At 34.5% G+C, this 20,708-nt stretch overlaps 4 protein-coding genes across 9 annotated transcripts; 2 read left to right on the top strand and 2 right to left on the bottom strand.

The window, feature by feature from the left end:
- Window positions 1–805: 805 nt before the first annotated feature.
- Window positions 806–5,622, bottom strand: LOC107274110 (zinc finger and SCAN domain-containing protein 12). The gene is made up of 5 exons (XM_015752895.2): window positions 3,493–5,622; window positions 3,342–3,427; window positions 2,953–3,268; window positions 2,368–2,471; window positions 806–2,287 (listed from the first exon to the last, which is right to left on the bottom strand). Exons 1-5 carry the CDS (start codon window positions 4,685–4,687, stop codon window positions 1,604–1,606), a joined length of 2,385 nt encoding a protein of 794 aa, XP_015608381.1. The 5' UTR covers window positions 4,688–5,622; the 3' UTR covers window positions 806–1,603.
- An 83-nt stretch (window positions 5,623–5,705) lies between these two features.
- On the bottom strand, window positions 5,706–19,050 carry LOC107274148 (armadillo repeat-containing protein 7). 6 transcript variants are annotated; one of them, XM_025091489.1, is made up of 5 exons: window positions 8,487–8,722; window positions 8,338–8,409; window positions 6,183–6,467; window positions 6,006–6,077; window positions 5,706–5,936 (listed from the first exon to the last, which is right to left on the bottom strand). In XM_025091489.1, the coding sequence occupies exons 3-5, from the start codon at window positions 6,456–6,458 to the stop codon at window positions 5,823–5,825; spliced, it is 462 nt and encodes a 153-aa protein (XP_024947257.1). In that variant the 5' UTR covers window positions 6,459–6,467; window positions 8,338–8,409; window positions 8,487–8,722; the 3' UTR covers window positions 5,706–5,822. The 6 variants fall into 6 exon arrangements, with proteins under 6 accessions (XP_024947257.1, XP_024947250.1, XP_024947242.1 ...); XM_025091482.1 differs by lacking the exon at window positions 8,487–8,722 and adding an exon at window positions 6,646–6,920 and having other exon boundaries at window positions 8,338–8,462; XM_025091474.1 differs by lacking the exons at window positions 8,338–8,409; window positions 8,487–8,722 and adding an exon at window positions 18,914–19,050.
- Window positions 11,172–15,907, top strand: LOC107274117 (arylsulfatase B). The gene is made up of 8 exons (XM_015752906.2): window positions 11,172–11,454; window positions 12,391–12,550; window positions 12,740–12,966; window positions 13,057–13,297; window positions 13,370–13,527; window positions 13,599–13,890; window positions 14,044–14,360; window positions 14,435–15,907. The coding sequence occupies exons 1-8, from the start codon at window positions 11,332–11,334 to the stop codon at window positions 14,672–14,674; spliced, it is 1,758 nt and encodes a 585-aa protein (XP_015608392.1). The 5' UTR covers window positions 11,172–11,331; the 3' UTR covers window positions 14,675–15,907.
- On the top strand, window positions 15,950–20,551 carry LOC107274127 (arylsulfatase B). Its single transcript, XM_015752915.1, has 9 exons — window positions 15,950–16,238; window positions 16,358–16,496; window positions 17,424–17,583; window positions 18,683–18,909; window positions 18,989–19,250; window positions 19,316–19,473; window positions 19,552–19,843; window positions 19,926–20,203; window positions 20,275–20,551. The coding sequence occupies exons 1-9, from the start codon at window positions 16,234–16,236 to the stop codon at window positions 20,488–20,490; spliced, it is 1,737 nt and encodes a 578-aa protein (XP_015608401.1). The 5' UTR covers window positions 15,950–16,233; the 3' UTR covers window positions 20,491–20,551.
- Window positions 20,552–20,708: the final 157 nt, after the last annotated feature.

Below are 20,708 nucleotides of genomic sequence, written 5' to 3'. Positions count from 1 at the left end.
AATTGTTTCTAGATTATTGTGAATAAACAATATAAACCACCAATAAATGGCGCATTATTCGAAATAACAAATAAACGTAATATTTTCATAAAACCTTGTATATTTACAAATTGTGACTCGTTAACCGGCCGATTTCAAATAAAAACTTTAAAGTCGATAGTTCGACTTCCAGATGCGCGAAGGATTGAATGTCAGGTTATTTCAGATACTGGAATGAAAAGGCATGTGTGGCAAGAAGTGTGGCAACACCGATGTTGTAACAGCTGTCGCATACAGGTCGGCTACAGAGCATATGATTGGTTAACAACGCTGACTCAAGGAGTCTAATTGGTTGCTGATAACCGAGTTTTGTACTCGTCGACGGTGTCAGGCCAGCAAATCAAGTTCGCCCCCACAAAATCGATAGGTTTTTATTGCACGATCGATGTAGATTTTGTGATGAATTTGATTTCTCTTTACTTCTAGGTTTAACACTCACCGAAATGGGGAGCTCCTCCCTGGAACACGGACTTTAGTTACGCAACGAGATCCGATGGTAGACACGTGAAAATACAGAGTGAGCTGTCAAGTCGAACCAAGTGTCGTCTGCTATCGAGATATTCTGACCAGCATTTATCGACTTCACAGGTTAGTCTATGAAGTTTTCCTAACCTGCGTCTATTACGAGTTCTCACCAAGATGGCGTTAACGTTATGAAGCATTCTGATTGGTTGGCGAATTCAAGATGGAGTAGAACGGCAGTTCGAATGGAAATAGGTTTTACTTGGTAATTCAAGAATGCGCCTTTCATCGGGTATCTTGGTAATTAGTTAGTTGAACGGGTAACATTTTATTATTTAATTAATATCATTATACTTCAATTGTGTTCTTTGATAATTTTACCATTCAATCTATTATTTCGTAAGATTATGACGATATGACTTCTTGACAAATGGCGTCCGATTCTCTACTAATGGAGTAATGATGATGACCATATTTGGAATCTTGTAAATATAAGCAACGTATTCATTAATTTTCTGCATATCATATCGACATAAACATTGTATTGTATTCGATTATCGTGTTCCAAGGTGTTTTTTTCTTAAATCCTCAATTTTAAGCTCTGTTATCAACGGAAGAATTTCTTTTCCAGGGCATTGACCCCGACGCGCCCAACACAGGGAGGCTTATATACCAATCCTTCTTGAAGTTAAGCATTCCAGCAGGAAATAACTTTGCTTTTCTATTATCCTTGATTTTTATCTGTTATCATATCGCTACGGGATTTGTGGTTTAGACGCTTCAAAATTCCTTTCAAAATTAGACAAAATCATTTAAAAAATATGTTATTCCACTTAAAAAATATAAATTTGCTAATCTTTCTTTTTAAATGATTATGAAATGTGTTACTGTTGCAGAACTGGAAATTAATTGCGACATATAAGTAAAACTTATCATAAAATGTCGTGTCATTAGTGATAATGAACGACCATTAACCAACATACAATCTTTGTTGAACGAAAAATATTGATAATAAAATATACTGTCACATTCTTTTTACCCTGTTCAATACTTTTTTAAAAGATATAAATCCTGTCATTCTTTTAAATGTATTCTATCACTGCTATTGTCTGGTATCAGTCCCATACAATAATTGCTTTAGTGATTCTTCATTAATAGTATGTAACGTACAACTAATATTAGTGGAAATCACGTCAGAATAATCATCACGGACGTTGGTCTGCTCGGTTTGACCGAACGTCCCAATTTCACATGTTTCTATTAAATTGTCTTGATGACTTCCAGGTGACGATAGTCGCAAATGTTCCATTTCTGTTGACGGTGAAGCAGCATCGTTATCAGCAAGACCAACCATATTTAAAAAGTCGTCAGTGTCCGATTTAGAACCTCGTGGACTATCCTTGGAAGAAATTTCTATAGACTCCTTCAGCGTTGTTGCACTTGATATCTCATGACCCCATAAATTCTTAATAAATTCACCCGGTTCTGAAAATCTTAATGATTCGTCTTCACACTCGTCTGATGCAATTTGCTTTTTGTCTTTTCCATTATGCTCAAGATCAGATTGTCGAGTGAGAATATGCTGACCCTGATCGTTTAAGATCAGCACAAACTTATTTTCCTCGGTTGGAACGAAATTTGCAGTTTGATGATCTTCAGTAGCTTTTGGTGAAATTTCACTTGATTCCGGTTGCGATATTTGTAACAAACGATTAACGAGATTTCCCGTCTGATGAACTACCGTTCCAGGTGGTTGTGCTGGGCATTTGTGGGTTCGTTGGCTAACCTATATTTTTTAAAATTATTTATACATTATGTTGGCAGTTATATAAAAATATATTTTTTTTAAATAAAATAATATATTACCTTGTATCGAAAACTCTTTCCGCACGCTGTACATTTATAGGGCATCACTCCTGTGTGAATTCTACGATGAACTAAATAAGAAACCCGCTGCCGAAAACATTTTCCTGTCAGACAATGAGTATTGTTGTTAAGAGTACATCATATTTTATTGGAAAAGTTTATACAATATTTATTACGTTTCGATATCGGTTTCATGCACAAATAATACGGACCAGTATACTTTTTCCGTATATAAAATTCCATAAAATATTACGTACTGTCAGAAACACCAAAATACAAAGTATCAATCTTTTTGAACTTTGCAAATGACAAAATGATATTCGTAATGATTTTGAAAAATATCAAAATACTTACCATTACATAATGTTAACTCATGCATCAAACATGAATATATTAAGACACACAATCCCTCAGACTTTGCATTTCGTTATACCGTTAGTATCGCTGTAAAATAAAACGTTCAATCATTTGTCAATAGTATAAGAACTTGCAATAACTAATTGTTATCCTATAAATAAAAAATGAAATAAAACAAAGCGCACGTCTGTTACCGAAACCACACAAAAGACACATAATAAAATTTACCACAGGTCTCACAGGCAAAAGGCTTTTCTCCAGTGTGTATTCGCTCATGATTATGAAGAGTCGAGAGTTCCTTGAAGGATCTACCACAGGTGTTACAGGAGTGCGGCTTGTCATCCTTGTGATAAAGTCGATGCTTGTGGTACGATTGTTGAAAGGTAAAAGTTTTGTCGCACAAATTACACTTATAAGGCATTTCACCAGAATGAAGTCGTTTATGCTTTTTCAAAAAATACTTTGTCGTAAACATCTTGCTACACACGTCGCACTCCCATTGTTTGCCCTCGTGCGTTTTTAAATGTTGCGTAACATGTTGTTCCTATAAAATATGTTTCGTTAAATAAGTCTTATCTATAAAAATCCAAAAGTCGAACAACAAAAAAGTTTGATACCTTTTTGAAATTTTTTCCACACGTTGGACAATTGTATCCATTATCACCAAGAGTCGGTATCGTCTCGCCCTCTTTTCGTAAGGAGCCTAAACGAACAGATAAACAAAGAGGATAAAATAATATTTAGCAAACGTTGAAAAGTAGACGTTACCTAAGTTATATCCGGTATGGGCGACTCTCATGTGAACCATAAGGCTGCCTCGCATTTTGAAAACCTTGGAGCACAAGTGACAGGGATAATTTTTCAAATCATCCAACGAGCTGTTGAGATCCTTCTCATCAATCATATGCACCAGCTGTTTGTGAAGTTGAAGAATATTCCGATCAGGGAAGTGGAATCCACAGATATTACATCTTTCGGTTTTCTCCTTAGTAGCGATAAGACAAAAGGCTTTAAGTTGTGGTAGGACATTCGTTTTCTTCGTGGCGTCTTGCGAATTCTCATTACTTTGAGACTCTGTAACTTGAAGCGCACGTTCTTCGTTCGCATGATTCCCAGACGTTTCATCCGTAAGCTTCACTGGCTCTGTAGACGCTTGCTGATCATTATTTCTTGTATCACCCTCCTGGCACACGACAGATTCTTGAGATCTGGCACAAGTTGATAAAGCTTCCATCCATGTTTCTTGATATTCAGTTGGATTATTCTGGTCTACCGTATTGGACTGTTGATACTCAATGGAAGTACTGTTATCAGTGTCGTTAGGACATGAAAATTGTGTATTCTGATCTTGCCTACCATGAACTGCTTTAAAGCTTTCAGCAGGTTGTACAGCTTGAACTAGTTGAACAGTTCCAGTTGGTTGTGATTGTTCAAGGTTTCCTTGACAGGATAGATTAACGTTTGTTGTGCTACATTCGGGTTGACTCAAAACACAAACTTGATGCAGTTGCGTTAAATCTTGAAGAAAGATAACGTGATTGGTCTCAACCAAATCATTAGTCTTGACTAGTTGATTATTCTTGGTTAATTCTGGTCTTTGTATTAATTTTTCATTTGGTATTGGATTAGCCGGAAGTTCCTCGTTAAGCAGTCCAGGTACTGTAGATATTTCAATTTCTCTTGTAGTCTGAACATCATCCAATTCCGCTGAAGGTCTTGGAGCCCAAGGTTGATCCGGTCCCACGTCCGCTGCCGCATCGATGATTTTAGCTTGTCCATTGTTGGCTGTGATTGTATGGCCGAATAAGTGGATGGTTAGTTTATCAATTCCGCGAAGAACTTCGTTGCAAACTGGACAAATTAAAGGCCGCGTAGCTACGCTTATTAGACCAGCGCGGAGAGAGTCCAAGTTTGGAAAACTTGCTTGGGAACAAAGTGGACATGATAAGAGTCTTTCACACATTTTTTAAATTATAAAACTGGAGTCTAGATGATAATTCAGAATTACGCACGATATTTAATTAAACACATGAATTAATTAAAATATACAATTTAATTGTGACACTTCACCAAGTAGTAGGTATAAAATTATAGATGAATATCGTCTCGTATAATTAATCATTTTTTTACACGGATTAAAAAAAAAGATTATTGTCATTTATATGCCCTATTTTTCATGGTTTGGAACAAATATTTAAATGCCAAAATATCATCCTGTCGTCAGTGAAGTATCGAAGCGTCTGTGGTTGTAAAAATATGTTATACCACTATTTTAATTCGGGTAAAAGGACGCTCTAAGAAGAGAGAAATGTGAGCAACTTTAAATACAATAAAAATAATTCAGTATATGTCATATTACAAAGTGAAAGTAAGTTCGAATCGATACGAATAAATTACAGCGGTGGATGAAATGAAAATTTGGCAATTTAATTTAGCAGTACCGTGCCTACGAATACCGTTCTAAAATTAAATATCAGAATATATTTTCACTTATTAAGATTGTCGCTGAACTTGGTCCAAATTACTTGAGAGGGCGTGCGGAAGAGAATACACAAGAACTGAATTCTGTTAATCGATAACGGTTTAATTCTTATGAGTAAGAATGACGAATATTCATCCCCTCAGTGCGTTTACGACGTACGAATGAGCCTTCGGCTGTTTGTCTTGAAACTGACTGGCAGTGGTTTCTTGGCTGGCGTAGGCGACGATCTTCAGTTAATTTTAGATTGTAGGCGGGACGTTCGAAGAAAATGCTCGACGGAATAGAGTAGTGGATTACGGATATTAGATGAAGAGGAAACTAGTTAATACAAAATATTGTATACTGAAAAAATTGGGTGATTGAACTGTTGTTGTTAATTTGGTTTCGTTATTATTGTAATAACTAATCTTCTGGTTGATCATGTATATATAAAATAATAAAACTAATTATCTAGTTAGGTATAGACCCGACAAGGATTTCTTAAAAAAAAGAGACAATCGAGTGATTATTAATTAATTTAATAAAGCAATAAATTATTGTCACTGCAAAGGAGACCAATTGTACAAATAATAGAAATTCTATATGTCATTTTTCTTTGTTAATGGCATCTCTGAAATTAACTCAAAATTGGACATTTATACGGTATCCCGTCTTTGCAGCAATATTCGCGACCAGCAGAGAGATTTGTGTTGATCCATTCGTCTTTACAGTTCTTAATAAACAAATACGCCTGCAATATTTATAGAGATAATAATTAAAACTGCTTAATTACAGAATATTTTATTTCTTTATTACTTACCCTCTCCTTATGACAGTCTCGATCGATCGAACCACATAAGATAGCTGGGCTGTTAGGTAGATGCTTGACAATCTATGATATAAAAATTATATTATTAATGACAACTGTATTAGTACTATTAATTTCAAGGGCAATCCATAGTTCAACGAGACTCAAGGGACGTCAAATAGTACTTACAATATCCAAACATTTATTGGTGCACAGCTTGTTCCCAACTGCAGTGCAAGCAAATGTATCAGGATGTTCATGCAACAAAGCTGGATTTCCTTTTGGCTGTTCCTTGCTACCCTTTTTGAATTGTCCACTCAAAAAGACACCGCAAACACATCCAATTGGCAATTCTGTTGTAGGAGCTTCGGCAGGTGAGCATGTTCCATTACTAAGGTCATCAACTTCACTCGCATAAGCAGAGTACAAGGTGCAAACCAAAACCAGAAATAGTTCCGCACGCATTTTGAATATCTATAATTTAACAATGAAATTTATATTCGTTAATTGCAGATTGGGTGTTATTTCACTTTAAAAATGTATAACTGGTTTGTATAATTATGAACACACAGCTCAGAATATAATTAAGAGTAAAGTTGATATGACACGTTCATTAATAATTAATTACAATGGTAGAGAAGTTTCAACTCACCTAGAGCGTGACGAGAACGACACACGAATGAGATAAGTACGATTTTCGTTTGGCTCTTGGTTCGTCTAAGTATTATTCTTATTCCATGATTTCGCAAACACAGTGGGTCAATAATGCAAGTATCGCTTATACTGCAAAATCCATTGGACTGTAGATTTGCAATTTTGCAGCTGCATTCCAATAATTTATTTCGCTTACTCGGGAATTCCGTAATAAATATAATAGAACAGTATTGCAGTTCAATGTGGGCCACCTCGATTACCAGTAAAAAGTTTCTTTGTAATCAGAAAATTAATTAAAAATTGATTTCGATATGAAATTTCTTGCAAGTGTAACTTTAGTGATGTTAAAAAATTCATTTACTATTATCATTGTTAATTAACATTATATTTGTTATATTATTGAAGTATTCAGTTTTGGAACAATTTAGTTTTCATTTAATAAATATTATTTCTTTTGATGTTGGTTTTCTATAGATTAGTTTGGCTTCACCTTCTAGCACTGTACGTTCAGTATTTGCTATACATTTGTACTGACATTTAATGATTTTTCTAACTGCCACTAATTCTACTGTAATTTCTATTGTATCTCCAGCATAACAGGCTGTAGGATATCGTATGATTTGTTGAACCACCATAGTTCCAGGCCCAGGAAGATGGCTTCCAATCACTCCAGAAACTAAACCATTTAAAAAGGCTCCATGTACAATTTTTGGAGAATTTGTATGAATAGGATTGAAGTCGCCGGTTAAATTTGCAAAATTTAAAATGTCTTCATCAGTTATTGTCTTAGTAACAGTTACTTTTGAACCCATTTGAAAATTCTTCCATGCTTCAGCTGAATTTTTTTCTAATGGAACTTTTGTGCAAAAGTTCTTGACCTGATTTGTGAATATGCGTAACATTTTATTTCAACCGATTAAGATTCTGTTTGATTATTATTTATGTTATTATATGTGCTTTCTCAGTACTTTCACTAAGTTCGTTTTCTTTGCAGTAATCGTTTAGAAAAACTGTTGCTAAATTTCGGAGTCGTGTGCTTCCTGCTGATTCAGAAATTCGTGTCATACATTCAATAACATTCTTTGAAGTTATTTCAGATTTTGAAGCCGGAGTTATCAAAAAAATTAATGTTGTGATTGTAGAAAGAACTGTTTCTTCGTCAGAACTTGACAATAAAGTTAAAATTGATGCAACCCCATTGTTACGTATAATGTAAGCCTTATTTTCTGGATCTGGAAATTAATTCAAATCTGAGATGACAATTAACATTATACGATAAAGAGATGGATTATTTAGTTTTAATGGACATTGTAGGTATTGCAGGTAAAAAATTGTTATTGGAATATAAACCTCTATTTAAAAAAATAAAGGACTTTATTATATTACCTAAGCACAAGTTGCAAATTCCACCAATAGCAAATCTAATAAGAGTGATATTATTTTCTGTGATAACAGCAAAGAAAAGGTCAATGATATGCAGTTGTCGGATATACTCGTAATTGACAGGGTCATATGCAAAGTTTGCAAGATTCGCCAGGACCTGCTCCTTTGCTTCTGTAAAAGCATGATAGATCATTTTTTACGTTAAATGAGTTTGTGAATCAATAAAGACACAACTCGATATGAAAATTGGGTAAAAATATAAATATTGTTGTTGAAAAAAATTGAAATTGAGGTTACGTTATATTACCTTGGGATTTGGTCGTGTTGAATTCAACCACAAGAAGTCTTAAAAAGTCATATCGTCCAACTCCATCCTTTCCTGTGCGATCAATCAACTGTTGTTTTCTTGAGAACATTGAAAATATAATAGTACTATTACAAAAAAATGTCACATACTATTTGCTCATTAATAAAGGACATGAATTTCCTAATATCGCTGCTTATCAATGTTTATTATAATAGATTGCTTTAATACTTGACGTATAAAATATTTTTTAAGGTTTATTTATTAATAAACTTGCACTGACTTCAAATTCAATGGCAAAAAACAACTGTGTTGGACAAGAAACTACTCTACGAGTACAATTTGCTACTTTATTAAAAAACCGCCAAAGTGGGGCCATCCATGAAAATGACTGAAAGTGTTATGAACAAACTGTACTGTAATGTGCACATAACAACTGTCGATAATGAAGCAATCTCATAAAAATGAAAATAATTTATCATCGTTCTAAGGTGTCAGTCTACTGTTGTATCATTTCATCCATGATAAGTTTTAATTATTTATCTAATAGCATGTTATATTGGTAGAATATCCTTGCACTAGGTTTAAGGTATAGGTAAACCACATGACATTGGATCACTCTGGAAAAATTTGCCATTGGAAAACGTATCGGCTTACACCTTACACTTGATGTAAGACAATTTTTTCTTATTAGATGTAAGAACGCGATAAAACAGCTTAAAACTATATGGAACGTCTCTTTATAGATAAATGTAATGGAATTTCGTATTTTAAATAAGAAAAACATTCCATTAAATCTCTTACAGTTCAAACAGGCTATTTTATAAATTTAGTCTAATGCCAAGCTGCTATTTGAATTTCCGTTCACGAAAGCCCACACACGTACTTCGGTTTACCGCCCACTGTAATTTATTATGTAAAAAATAAATATAATTTCCCTACAACAATAACGGAGTTTGTGCCATACACACACGTAGAATACTCTCAGAACTAAACAAAAAAGTCGAAAACATTAATTTTCAACAACATTTGCGACATATGGTTCGAGTCGCCATTCCGCAAATAAAAGAATAAGGTGAAGCTCGGTAAACTAGATGTTACTAAAAATATAATTTTGCAATTTTCTTGGTATATAACTTTTTTTTATTATCAATTATCTTGAATACATTGTTATAATACCGGACACATCGGCAAGGAAGCGGCAAATAAACTAATCGGCATCTCTACTTAACATCACTTAATCCCCTTGACCCCGAGTATTCCATAGTTTTAACCGTAACTTTAGTTGGTGAAAAGGTCCGCACAAACAAGACCAAGTACGTTTGAATAAGTCAGGGGCACAAACCGAATGGAACTCATGACCGTTGTGTAATATACCATATATTGTTTGTTGACAATCAAATTATCGAACAACACTTGAAAGAATTGTTAGATGATCACAGTTGGTTCATAGTTGATTACGAATTTTCCTGGTCAATTAATTGGACGGCGACTTTAATTTTGGGACCTCAGTGATCCAAAGGTCATTCTGAATATTAGGAAAAGAATAGGATAATTAATGAACGCGTGGGTGCGGAAATGAATTTTTCAACCAATTACAAATTTCTTACAATTACTATAAGAGACTCCCCTTCATATCTTCTAGGTTCTAGGAATAATTCAAAGAGAAAGTACCTTTAATAAGGTCACTAGGAGTACCATTATTAGCCTTTATAGTGCTGAGCGAGGATTTTGGGTTCTCCAAAATAATGACCTCACTTTATAGTTAAGTTCCAAAATTAGACTTCGTGCCCTAAACGTTGATGACCCTCCTCCCCATTATACATTAACACATTGCGTTGGGGTGACGAGATATCTCGTTTTTAGCAACTCGAACTTTGCGGACGGATCACGAGATATATCGTTTTGAGATATCTCGAGATTCTCGTTTCGTTCTCGAAAATGTGCGGGTTTTGAGCGCGTGTTAACCGCGCAGAGCGCCGTACGCAATGTGATAACAATATTTTTTAATTACCATAATGACTAAAATTACTTTTCAAGCATAATTCTATATCCCAATATGATTAATAACCCAGTATTATCCCTAAAACTACAAATGAAGTCTAAAGTTCCAAAATAATTGCCACATAGGCGCAGATGGGGTAAGATCTTGTTTAAAAAAATTTGATTAAAATCAATAGAAGCCAATAGATATCCGATTCAATCTGGGAAATCGGATGAGTTTGTATTCCTATTAAGACCGATTCGATATCAATAGGTTACCGTGTCCAATATAATTTCATTAATTTATGTATCTATAAACAATAAATTCTGATTGAAATTAATACGAATCTCATGAATGTTCAGTAATAAATATATATGTAAGATTTGACTAGAAATGTCCGTTACACAAATTTAATTTCTTCCGTCTAAAAATTTTTTAAAACTGTTTTAATTGGTTTCTTTTAAGCATCGTCGAACTACCAATAAAATTAGTTAACGCTGCAGTAATAATATATTTTTGGAATTGCCCAAAAAACAGTATTTCCTTAAAGGAACCGTCTTAGCCAACTGGTACACGATCGCCATTTTAGGGATGCGAAATTATGTTAATTTTCCGCAAACAAGAATATTCTCGTAATACTTGGCATAGTTGATGATAATATGACGGAGGTGTCGTGCAAGAAAATAAGTTCACGAGTAAGACGAGAAGGGCCACACGTACATGCTCCATTCATTGCTACAATAATCATCATAATCCCTCTCTATACTTAAATCATCCACTCCTCTTCATCTCTTCTTTATCCTTTCTCTCTACCACTAATTCACCGCATCTACGTAGTGCTCTCGGTGCCTTCATTTTCTTCAGGTTCATTCATACATTCACTTCGGGGGCGGACTATATAAGCTACACGTTGATAGAAGTGGAGCTTCAGTTTCATTTGTGCACGATGCTCTGAGAATCTTGGTATTATTTTAAAAAAATTAAACCACATACCTTAACCTCAAAGTGTGGCCATGGTGCAAAATTTCGTGAGCGGGAGCACTTTCCTCTTGTATTATTTTTTTCTGTGCCCTTTGATCATCGCCAATGAATACGATTTGCCACCCCACATCATTGTCATCATGGCTGATGACTTGGTAATAATAAATAACTTTATATGAATTCACTTGTTTTCGCGTACAAGAACGTATTTAGGATTATTCAAAAAATATACAATTCACGAACGTACCTATTTGCGTAAAAGCAGGTAATATTAAGGATCATCCAAAAAGTATTCTATCGTCTGAAGTTAGCTCGTTAATTTGATTTCTACGTTAGAACAACCTCCAGTTGGTAAAACACTCGCGAGAACCTCAGACTCTGTCGATAATTTTAATCAAGAAATACCTGTACGTGATACACAAAGTGTTTCGAGTGAAAAATAAGTTTATTTTTATAGCTTAAAACATAAAATATATTGATTTGCACTGTAAGAGGTTAATTTTTGCATTGTTTATTTTTAAAAAACATTGTTAGAAATATTTGCCGTAAGAATTATTCATAACGTCATAGGTAAACAGTATAGTGCACTATATGCATGGACCTCGAATAATAAGTGGGTCAATTAGTATGTTAATCTGATGTAATATTTAATTATATTGAAACGTGATCCGAGATGATATGAATGGTAACGTGGCGGCCATTACTACCGCGCATCTTCTGCTTCGCAGTAATCCACCACGTTTACTCTGCAGCGAAGCTGTACCGGTTTAACGTCAGGCGTCTAGTTAAGTATAATTACTGCAACTCGTGCACGGCGTCTATCCACCCACATACAATGAACACATATGAAGTTACCACATGGTGACTCACTACCTGCTGAACTAATGAAATTCCGGCAAAGTGGTGACGTCAGATGTCAAAGTCATTTGCGCGAGAAAATAACGATTGTACTAACATAATTGAGAAAATGAAATAAAAATTGTCATGATAACGATTTATTCAAAAATAAATTATATGTACATATAGGACTTCTTTTGGACGTAACTGCGGTAAGTTTGATTTAAATAATTCTTTTGCGTTTTATTTTCTAGGGCTGGGACGACGTTGGCTTTCATGGCTCTAACGAAATTCCTACGCCAAACATCGATGCTCTTGCTTACAATGGTATCATTCTGAATAGGCATTACGTACTGCCGTCTTGTACGTCCTCAAGGGCTGCCTTTTTGACCGGCCGATATCCAACTCGGATGGGTAAGTAGAGCGTGGCAACTTAAACCAGATGGTACCGGCGTCAGTGTAAAGTTAGGGTTTAACTGTTATTAGACTGTTATCGTATTCACAAGCAGGATATACATGTGTACTAAATTAAATAGGCTTACAGTGACATATAAAAGAGATGGCGTGACTAGTCTAGTAAACGATTATTCCGGTTTGATATAGGATTGCAGGGCGATAGTATCCAAGGTGGCGAACCTCGTGGACTTCCGATAGATATAAAAATACTTCCAGAGCACTTACAAAAACTTGGATACGAAACAAGATTGATTGGAAAATGGCACGTGGGTTTTCATACTCCACAACATACTCCTCTTCATCGTGGATTCGATTCCTTCTTAGGATTTTATAACAGATACATCAGTTATTACGATTATCGATATACCCAAGGAGTGAGTAATGGTATCGAATTAATAAATTATGTTTCTGTGACAATTTCTCTGTTATTTTAATAATCTCACTACGATTAATGATTATTATAGAATATGAGCGGATACGACATGCATATTGATGATCAACCAGCTTATGGGTTAAAGCATGAATACGCAACAGATCTCTTTACTAACGAGGCTGTCAGGATCATCGACAATCATTATTCTCAGAGACCACTCTACCTTCAAATTTCTCATCTGGCTGTACACGCTCCTCTTGAATTTCCACCCGATGATTACCACGAAGAGAATTTCACGCATATTAAGGAATACGAAAGACGCAAATATGCTGGTAAATAAATGAGCCGTGAGTTAGCGATGAAAAAATGTGTATTGTGACTTTTATATATATTTTTTTTCTCAGCTATGGTCACGCGTTTGGACAATTCTGTCGGAAGGGTGGTTTCGTCTCTTGGAGATAGAGGAATGCTGAAGAATTCGCTTATACTATTTCTTACGGATAATGGCGGAGCACCTACCGGTAAATATAGGAATTGGGCGTGGAACTACCCTCTGCGTGGTGTAAGTATTTAGAAGAACGTTTATAACACATGATTATTAATAATAATTATTGTATTTCTTTATTATTACAGACTAAGTACACTTTGTACGAGGGTGGTGTTCGCGGTGTAGCAGCAATATGGTCACCGTTGTTACAGGACGTGGCCCGAGTATCAGATCAATTAATACATATCACTGATTGGGTACCAACATTATATGCAGCAGCAGGAGGAGACATACGAGATTTAAGAGAATTAGATGGCGTTAATCAATGGCGTGCGTTGAATCATAGTGGCCAATCTACAAGTCGTACAATTTTATTGAATATCGATGAAATTTCAAAAACAGAAGGGGCCATTCACGGGCGATTCAAACTCATCAGAGGTTGGTTAATAGAAATTTCGATAATTTTTAATTAATAATCTTATGTTATTTACAAAGTATACTTGAACGGCACAAGAGTTTATGGCAATTTATATTATTCACAGTACTGTCAAGTGTCTGATAAGCGATTATTATGATTTTATTGTTAATCAGGATCCATCGATCCACATGGACAGTACGATGGCTACGTCTGGCCAATAAATCACTATCGAAGACGTGTCACGATAAGCTACAATACAACTCGAATATTGCACAGTGTAGTTGCAGACAGTATTAGGACTCATTTAGGTACGCCAATCACTCAGCCAAGCACTATGATAACTTTACGACAACGGGCTACTGTGGAATGTCATACAAATAGTACATCTCCTAATATCTTTAACGTCTCTACGTGTAACCAGACTGAGTGTCTCTTTGACATTATACACGATCCATGCGAAACCAAAAATATAGCTCAGCAGTATCCCATGGTGAGTCTTTTGCTGGATGAAAAGATATACAAGATTTTGATTATAGGCTTATTAATGTATTATCATATTTACAGAGGGTCACGGATCTAGATCAATTTCTAGCGAAGCATTCTAACTCATTGATGAAACAGTTACGTCTACCTGTGGATCAAATGGCGGATCCACGAAGGAAGAATGGCACTTGGCAACCGTGGCTGAAACCTGGAGTCTTTGTGTATCCTAATCCAAATGGAGCTGGTGCTATTGGTACCACTGCCATATGTGCACATATTGGAATGGCACTGATAATCGTGGGGTTGCGAGCTTTTATCTGACTGCAAGATACATTTCCATCGAATGGTCGTAATGGGACAGCCATTTTTTATTTTCCTGACGGTAGTAGTAATAAAGATCGGAAAAGACTTGGAGATCACTTTGATACTTTCACTGATATCAGCTTCGTTGACGAAAATCAAGAGTGTGACGACCTTTGGCGTGATACTCGTTAAATAATTATTTTCTTATTATACATGATCAACGCTCGGATTCTTAATTATTCTCATTTTCGTCCAAGTATATTTATGCTGTTTGACTAGATGCATTGTAGATAATCAATTAATCAATCAATGTACGTAGATAATCGATTAATCAATCGACAGTCACGTTTACTTTGGTTTGCTATCCTTGTTCTAAATCAGCCAACAAATATTAATTGATATAATTTATTAGTTATCAATGTCCAATCATATGAATTGTAAGATATATACTATATTTTGATAATGAGATAAGTGCCTCTTTGCAGACATATTTTCTTACCGGTCAGAATGTGGGAGTCTTTTTAATGTGACACTGATATCACCACCAGACAGACCACTTATCAAATAATGTAATGTTATTGCAAAAAAATTTTGTATGTTCAATATCCAACGGAGATTTAATTATTTATTCAGCCGTTCAATAATAATTAAGTTATACTTGTATATATTTATTAATCGAGGAACAAGCAAAATAAAAATCAATATGTCAGATACGAATAACACGTATTACCATAAGAAGTGCGGAGTGACCATATAAAGTTCTAAATTTCGTATAAATTTATAATTAATATCAAAATAAGAATTAATTATTTGTCACAAGTGTAGAAAGTGCAGAAAGTTAATTATAGGTATATTAATATGAATATTTTCTTTGGTGTCGAAAGTGTCATGCAAGTTATAGAAAAATTTGCCATTACTAATAGTTTTTTTTTTCTCTAAGGGTAATCTATCGTAAATGAAAATCAATGGAAAATTTGACCACAGGGTTACCTTCGATTTCATGATTATAAAAATTATTTCACGATAGACGATTCAATGAACTATACATAATTATTCAGCAAATGTAACATAAAAGTTAGATATTAGCAATGCCAGAAGTTCATAATTAAGGTTGTATTTATTCACGTGCACCCAATAATATTATGTGCTTGAACAAAAAAATGATAACGTTGCTAATATGTAACTCTTACTTTATGATTGCCGGGTAATTGTATATGAACAATTAACAGATAAATGACAATGGTTACATTTTCCTGGCATTATAAACTCCTTTCTCTTATGCTGTAAAAACATATGAGTTGAACACAACTTGGCACTGGCACGATTAGTCAGTGTTGTATAAACTACGCAGCCCAAGCCCACGTTTCGTTAACGATTCTGCGAGTGGCACGAAATATTTTTAACCACTAAAAAAATATAACACAGTACATTACTGTGAATTTAAATGATACTTGCAAAGTGTGAAATAATTTTTATTTTATAAATTTAAAAAAGAATTACCGTGATAAATATCAATATACAATTATTATCTGTCAAGTGCCATTGGGAATTGATTTGATCTACTATTTTTTTTTAAAATGAGGTAAGCGCCACCAAGTGAGGTACTTGAGCGAAAATATTTAAATATATATATTTTTTTTTCATGTAACAACAAAATTATTCGTGGTTTAGCAATTTTTTATATATCTGTATCAAATATAGGATTCCTGTCAAACATCCATGGACATTACCTAAACGTTTGCTGGGAACGTTCGTCATCTTGGCTAGCATAGGAAGAATACAAAGTGAACAAAAATCCAGCAAGCAACCAAACATCGTCGTCATCGTAGCTGACGATTTGGTAAGATTGTTGTTCCTTAATTTTGATGAAATCAATATATTTTATATTTTTGTAAAATTCTTTCATTTATTTTATTCCACCTCAAAAACATATATTCCAAACGAAAAATAAATTTTATAACTAATTTTATATGTATATGTTAAACATAACACTAATATGAAAATCAACAAGAGGATTCGTGTAATTTTGTTAAAGTCCAACAAAAGACAAGGATCGTTATCAGAAAACGAGTGACGTCTAACTTTGATTATATCGTTTAGTATAATGTCTTTCTAATATGGTTCAATAATAGCGATCTCAACCTCCCAGACTGCAGCATACAGTTCCAAGAATAATATCACAGAAGAATTTAATTTGCTTGCTAAAATTATTGCTAAACTTTTGCTGAATATTTGCTTGCATTTGTTGAATTTCTATTGAATATCAAATTTAAAGCATATTTTCAGCAAACATTTTTTGAAAATTAAGTAAACTCTTTTTCACAGATACGTTGTATTATCTCGATTACCATAAATAATGATAACGAGTTCGAGGTTGATGTATAAGAAGTCAAACTCACCAACTGTACAAACATTACGACTGATATGGGAAAAAATTTGTAGAATATCACTTGACCTGATTTGATATAAGCATATACACAACAATGCATTAGTCGTTATACTTGTACTTTGACGACACTATTCACGTGATTTTTCGTATCTAACAATTTCATAACTCTTAATTAAATTGCTAAACCTGATCTTCGTTAACATATATACATGTATATATATGGCCAATAAGTTTTCTAAAGATTCAATTTTCAAGGATACAGACATTCCATTCACTATGCAAATTGACACGTGCCATCGCCATGCCTGTGAAATATACAATTCTGTAATAACGAAATTTGCTTGTTATAAATTATATTAATGTTTAAAAAAAAATCAGGGCTGGAACGACGTGAGTTTTCATGGAGCGGATCAAATACCTACACCGAATATAGACGCTCTGGCATACAATGGTGTCATTCTCAATCGCCACTACGTCCTTCCAACTTGTACGCCCTCGAGGACAGCTTTCTTTACCGGCCGTTACCCTATCAGAACTGGTAATTATAATATACGGTTTATAATATTAATTGACATGACCATAGGTTCAGTATGGACGATCCTTTATTAATTAAACAATACCAGTCGTCTATTAGGCAAATTTTATCCGCCTGATACACAATATATTATATGGTATGTATTTTATTGACATTGCACACGTATAGTATGATATTTAGATAGGCGCTGAATAACCATATAAAACTTACACAGTTATCTATATCGTTTTATAAGGTATACTGATATCAGTAATAATAGTAATAAGGTCATAATTGTCGAGATACTATAGAGAAAAGACAAGATCAGCTAGCAAGTGTTTTGCATTCTCAACATTTTAAAGAATAACTAGATCTATCCTACTTTAATGTTATTTTTTCAACAATATAGCTGTAGCTCGTGATTTTCATTCCTAAATTTTATATTATACGTAATTTCTACGATTTGCCCAATTATCATATTCCTTTTATTGGACTGTTAGGGTTCATGGGTCATAGGCTTTAGTCCCACATAAATGCGTGTACTTAAATTTGCAGTGTAATCGCATAACTTCTCTTAGCTGGTCTGACTCGCCAAACGATCTACTTGTGCTGCATCGACATTCTCAAAACTGTGCACGTATATGAATTGCTTATGCTGCCTAATTTCACTTACTTGTATTTTTTTCTGTCTTCATTGTTTACGGTCAATGGCGTTCAAGCAAATTGATGTCTATTTTGTTCATGATTGCATAGTTTAGGTTCCTACAAGTCCAACCAGTGTAACTGTATAAAGATTAAGGGTGAAACAGATCGGCAACGTGAAAAAATCAAACAGAACATGGTAGGAAACATACCACCACCTGCTATCCCTTATTGGGTTAATCGGTTAATCCAGGCTGTGATGTTATATTTATTTAAACTTTATCATCGAGTCAGTAACGCTTACTTATGTCTATTGAACAACTTTTGAATTGCCTCGTACAGTTATCTACGTTTAAATTTATACAAGAGATAAGATTACACTTGGATTATAGATAAGAGCTCATGCTATTTCCAGGTGAAAGAAAAAATAAAATGTTTAATATTTTGGAATCATGCAGAAAAGAAATTATGAAAATTGCAGGAATGCAGGGCAAACCTTTGTCAGTTGGTGAACCTCGAGGAATTCCGCTAAATGTGAGGTTACTTCCGGAACATCTTCGAAATTTAGGATACCGCACCAGATTGGTAGGAAAATGGCACGTTGGTTATTATACTAACGAGCATACGCCAACCCGACGTGGATTCGAGAGTTTCTACGGCCACTACAGTGGTTACATAAGTTACTTCAATTATACCATAAGTAAAAACGTACGTTACTAGCAGTCACTGTGACAAAAAATTCTGCTTCAATGTCCTCAATGTTCGTGTTTTTCCATTGTTTTGAAAGAATCACACTGGCTTTGATTTGCATCAAGACACGGCAAGTACTTTAGAGATGAGACGTAATAGCAATTACGCAACTGACGTCTTTACTGAAGAGGCTGTGAAGGTAATTGAAAACCATGACGCGACCGAACCACTTTATCTACACCTAGCGCATCCAGCGCCACATAGCAGCGAAGCAAAGGAAGTAGTTGAGGTTCGAAATATGAGTGAAGTCAATTCTAGGTTTGGGTACATCGAGAATATCAACAGGAGAAAGTTTGCAGGTGATTAATTATTGTGTGCGTGCAAAAAGAAATGATAATTATAAATTAAAATAAAATATCGACAGGTATGATGATGGCTCTGGACCAATCCGTGGGACGTATAGTGAAAGCTCTTGGTGATGCTAACATGCTTGACAATTCTATAATTGTATTTATGGCTGACAACGGAGCCCAGACCGAAGGATTTCTGGAGAATTATGGCTCGAATTATCCTTTACGTGGGGTAATTACTGTTGATTGATATATTAATTAGAATAAGAATAATTATATAAATTAAAGTTCAATATATATTTTTTTTTAGTTGAAATTTACACATTACGATGGCGGAGTACGTGGCGTAGCTTGTATTTATTCACCATTGATTAAAAATAATTCCCGCGTCTCGGAACAGTTGCTTCATGTTACCGATTGGTTACCGACGTTCTATTCTCTGGCTGGTGGGGACGTTAATGATCTTGGGGATATCGATGGTCTAGACCAATGGTCGGCGATAAGCCTAGCCGAGAATAGCGCACGAGAATCTTTATTAATTAACATTGACGATGCTGTAAATCTTAGGGGTGTTGTTTCTGGAAAATTCAAATTGATCGAAGGTCAGTATTTTTCTTGTTTCTCATTCATTATTAATGTTTTGTCAATTTTATGTAAAACTTTTTGAAAATTTTATATATGTAGGTGCTGCTGATCTATATGGAAATTATTATGGTGATACTGGAAATAATAATTCCTATCCGGAATACAATATCACAGAAATTCTTGAATCTGACGCGGGACTTGCTATCACCAGTATAGGAAATTCTTTACTTACGGAAACAAAAATCCTTAATCTTCGATCAGCCAGTATAGTTAGATGTAATAATTTTACTGACTTTGCAAACTGCAGCGACACCTGTCTTTTCAATCTTCAAAACGATCCCTGTGAGACTACTGATGTGTCTGCTGATTATCCTGAGGTACAAAGTTACTAAGCATTCGGTATGACTAAGTGCTAAGGGATAGTAATCTCAATCTATCTATGTTTCAGATTTTTATCAGTTTAAGTAAAATGATAGAAATTTTTGAATCCGAGCTAGTACCACAAACGAATACAGACGTCGATCCAGCATCTTATCCAGAAAAATTCAATGGATTCTGGATGCCTTGGGTAGCGAGTGATAGCTCCACTATAATCGCTACATCTTCATTAATTGGTTTAATTAATATTTTATTACATATTTTCAGTCTGATATTTTTCTCTTAGTCTTAATTTGTAATTCGATTTCACGCGCTGATTGAAAATAATAATAATGTAAAGTTTGTTATTTTTTTTTTTTTTCGTTATATAATATAAAAAACAAACAATCGTCGTAAATTTTCATTGTGAAATTTAAAAAGTACTTTTCACAATATGTTAAAAACAAGATATATTTGGCTTCTTCACCTTATTGAAACTTATGAAACGTAATTCGAAAAATATTT

The sequence above is a fragment of the Cephus cinctus genome, unplaced genomic scaffold (assembly GCF_000341935.2).
Source record: "Cephus cinctus unplaced genomic scaffold, Ccin1 Ccin1_scaffold0093, whole genome shotgun sequence".
In the NCBI taxonomy this organism is placed as follows: domain Eukaryota; kingdom Metazoa; phylum Arthropoda; class Insecta; order Hymenoptera; family Cephidae; genus Cephus; species Cephus cinctus.
This window is presented reverse-complemented; position numbering and strand designations above follow the sequence as displayed.

Bases quoted from the DNA above. Each gene is read 5' to 3' on its own strand.
- LOC107274148 (XM_025091474.1), bottom strand. From the start codon at position 19,012: ATGCAAATCAAAGCCAGTGTGATTCTTTCAAAACAATGGAAAAACACG. The intron at 6,468-18,913 runs GTACGTTTTTAC...GTTAAATTATAG, and splicing joins TCACAGTGACTGCTAGTAAC to ATATTCAAAATGCGTGCGGA. The intron at 5,937-6,005 runs GTAAGTAATAAA...TAAATATTGCAG, and splicing joins GAGACTGTCATAAGGAGAGG to GCGTATTTGTTTATTAAGAA.
- LOC107274110 (XM_015752895.2), bottom strand. From the start codon at position 4,687: ATGTGTGAAAGACTCTTATCATGTCCACTTTGTTCCCAAGCAAGTTTT. The intron at 3,428-3,492 runs GTAACGTCTACT...CTGTTCGTTTAG, and splicing joins CCATACCGGATATAACTTAG to GCTCCTTACGAAAAGAGGGC. The intron at 2,472-2,952 runs GTAAATTTTATT...ATTGTCTGACAG, and splicing joins TTTTGCCTGTGAGACCTGTG to GAAAATGTTTTCGGCAGCGG.
- LOC107274117 (XM_015752906.2), top strand. From the start codon at position 11,332: ATGGTGCAAAATTTCGTGAGCGGGAGCACTTTCCTCTTGTATTATTTT. The intron at 11,455-12,390 runs GTAATAATAAAT...TTTATTTTCTAG, and splicing joins TCATCATGGCTGATGACTTG to GGCTGGGACGACGTTGGCTT. The intron at 12,967-13,056 runs GTGAGTAATGGT...TGATTATTATAG, and splicing joins ATTATCGATATACCCAAGGA to AATATGAGCGGATACGACAT.
- LOC107274127 (XM_015752915.1), top strand. The intron at 18,910-18,988 runs GTACGTTACTAG...TTGTTTTGAAAG, and splicing joins ATTATACCATAAGTAAAAAC to AATCACACTGGCTTTGATTT. The intron at 20,204-20,274 runs GTACAAAGTTAC...TCTATGTTTCAG, and splicing joins TGTCTGCTGATTATCCTGAG to ATTTTTATCAGTTTAAGTAA.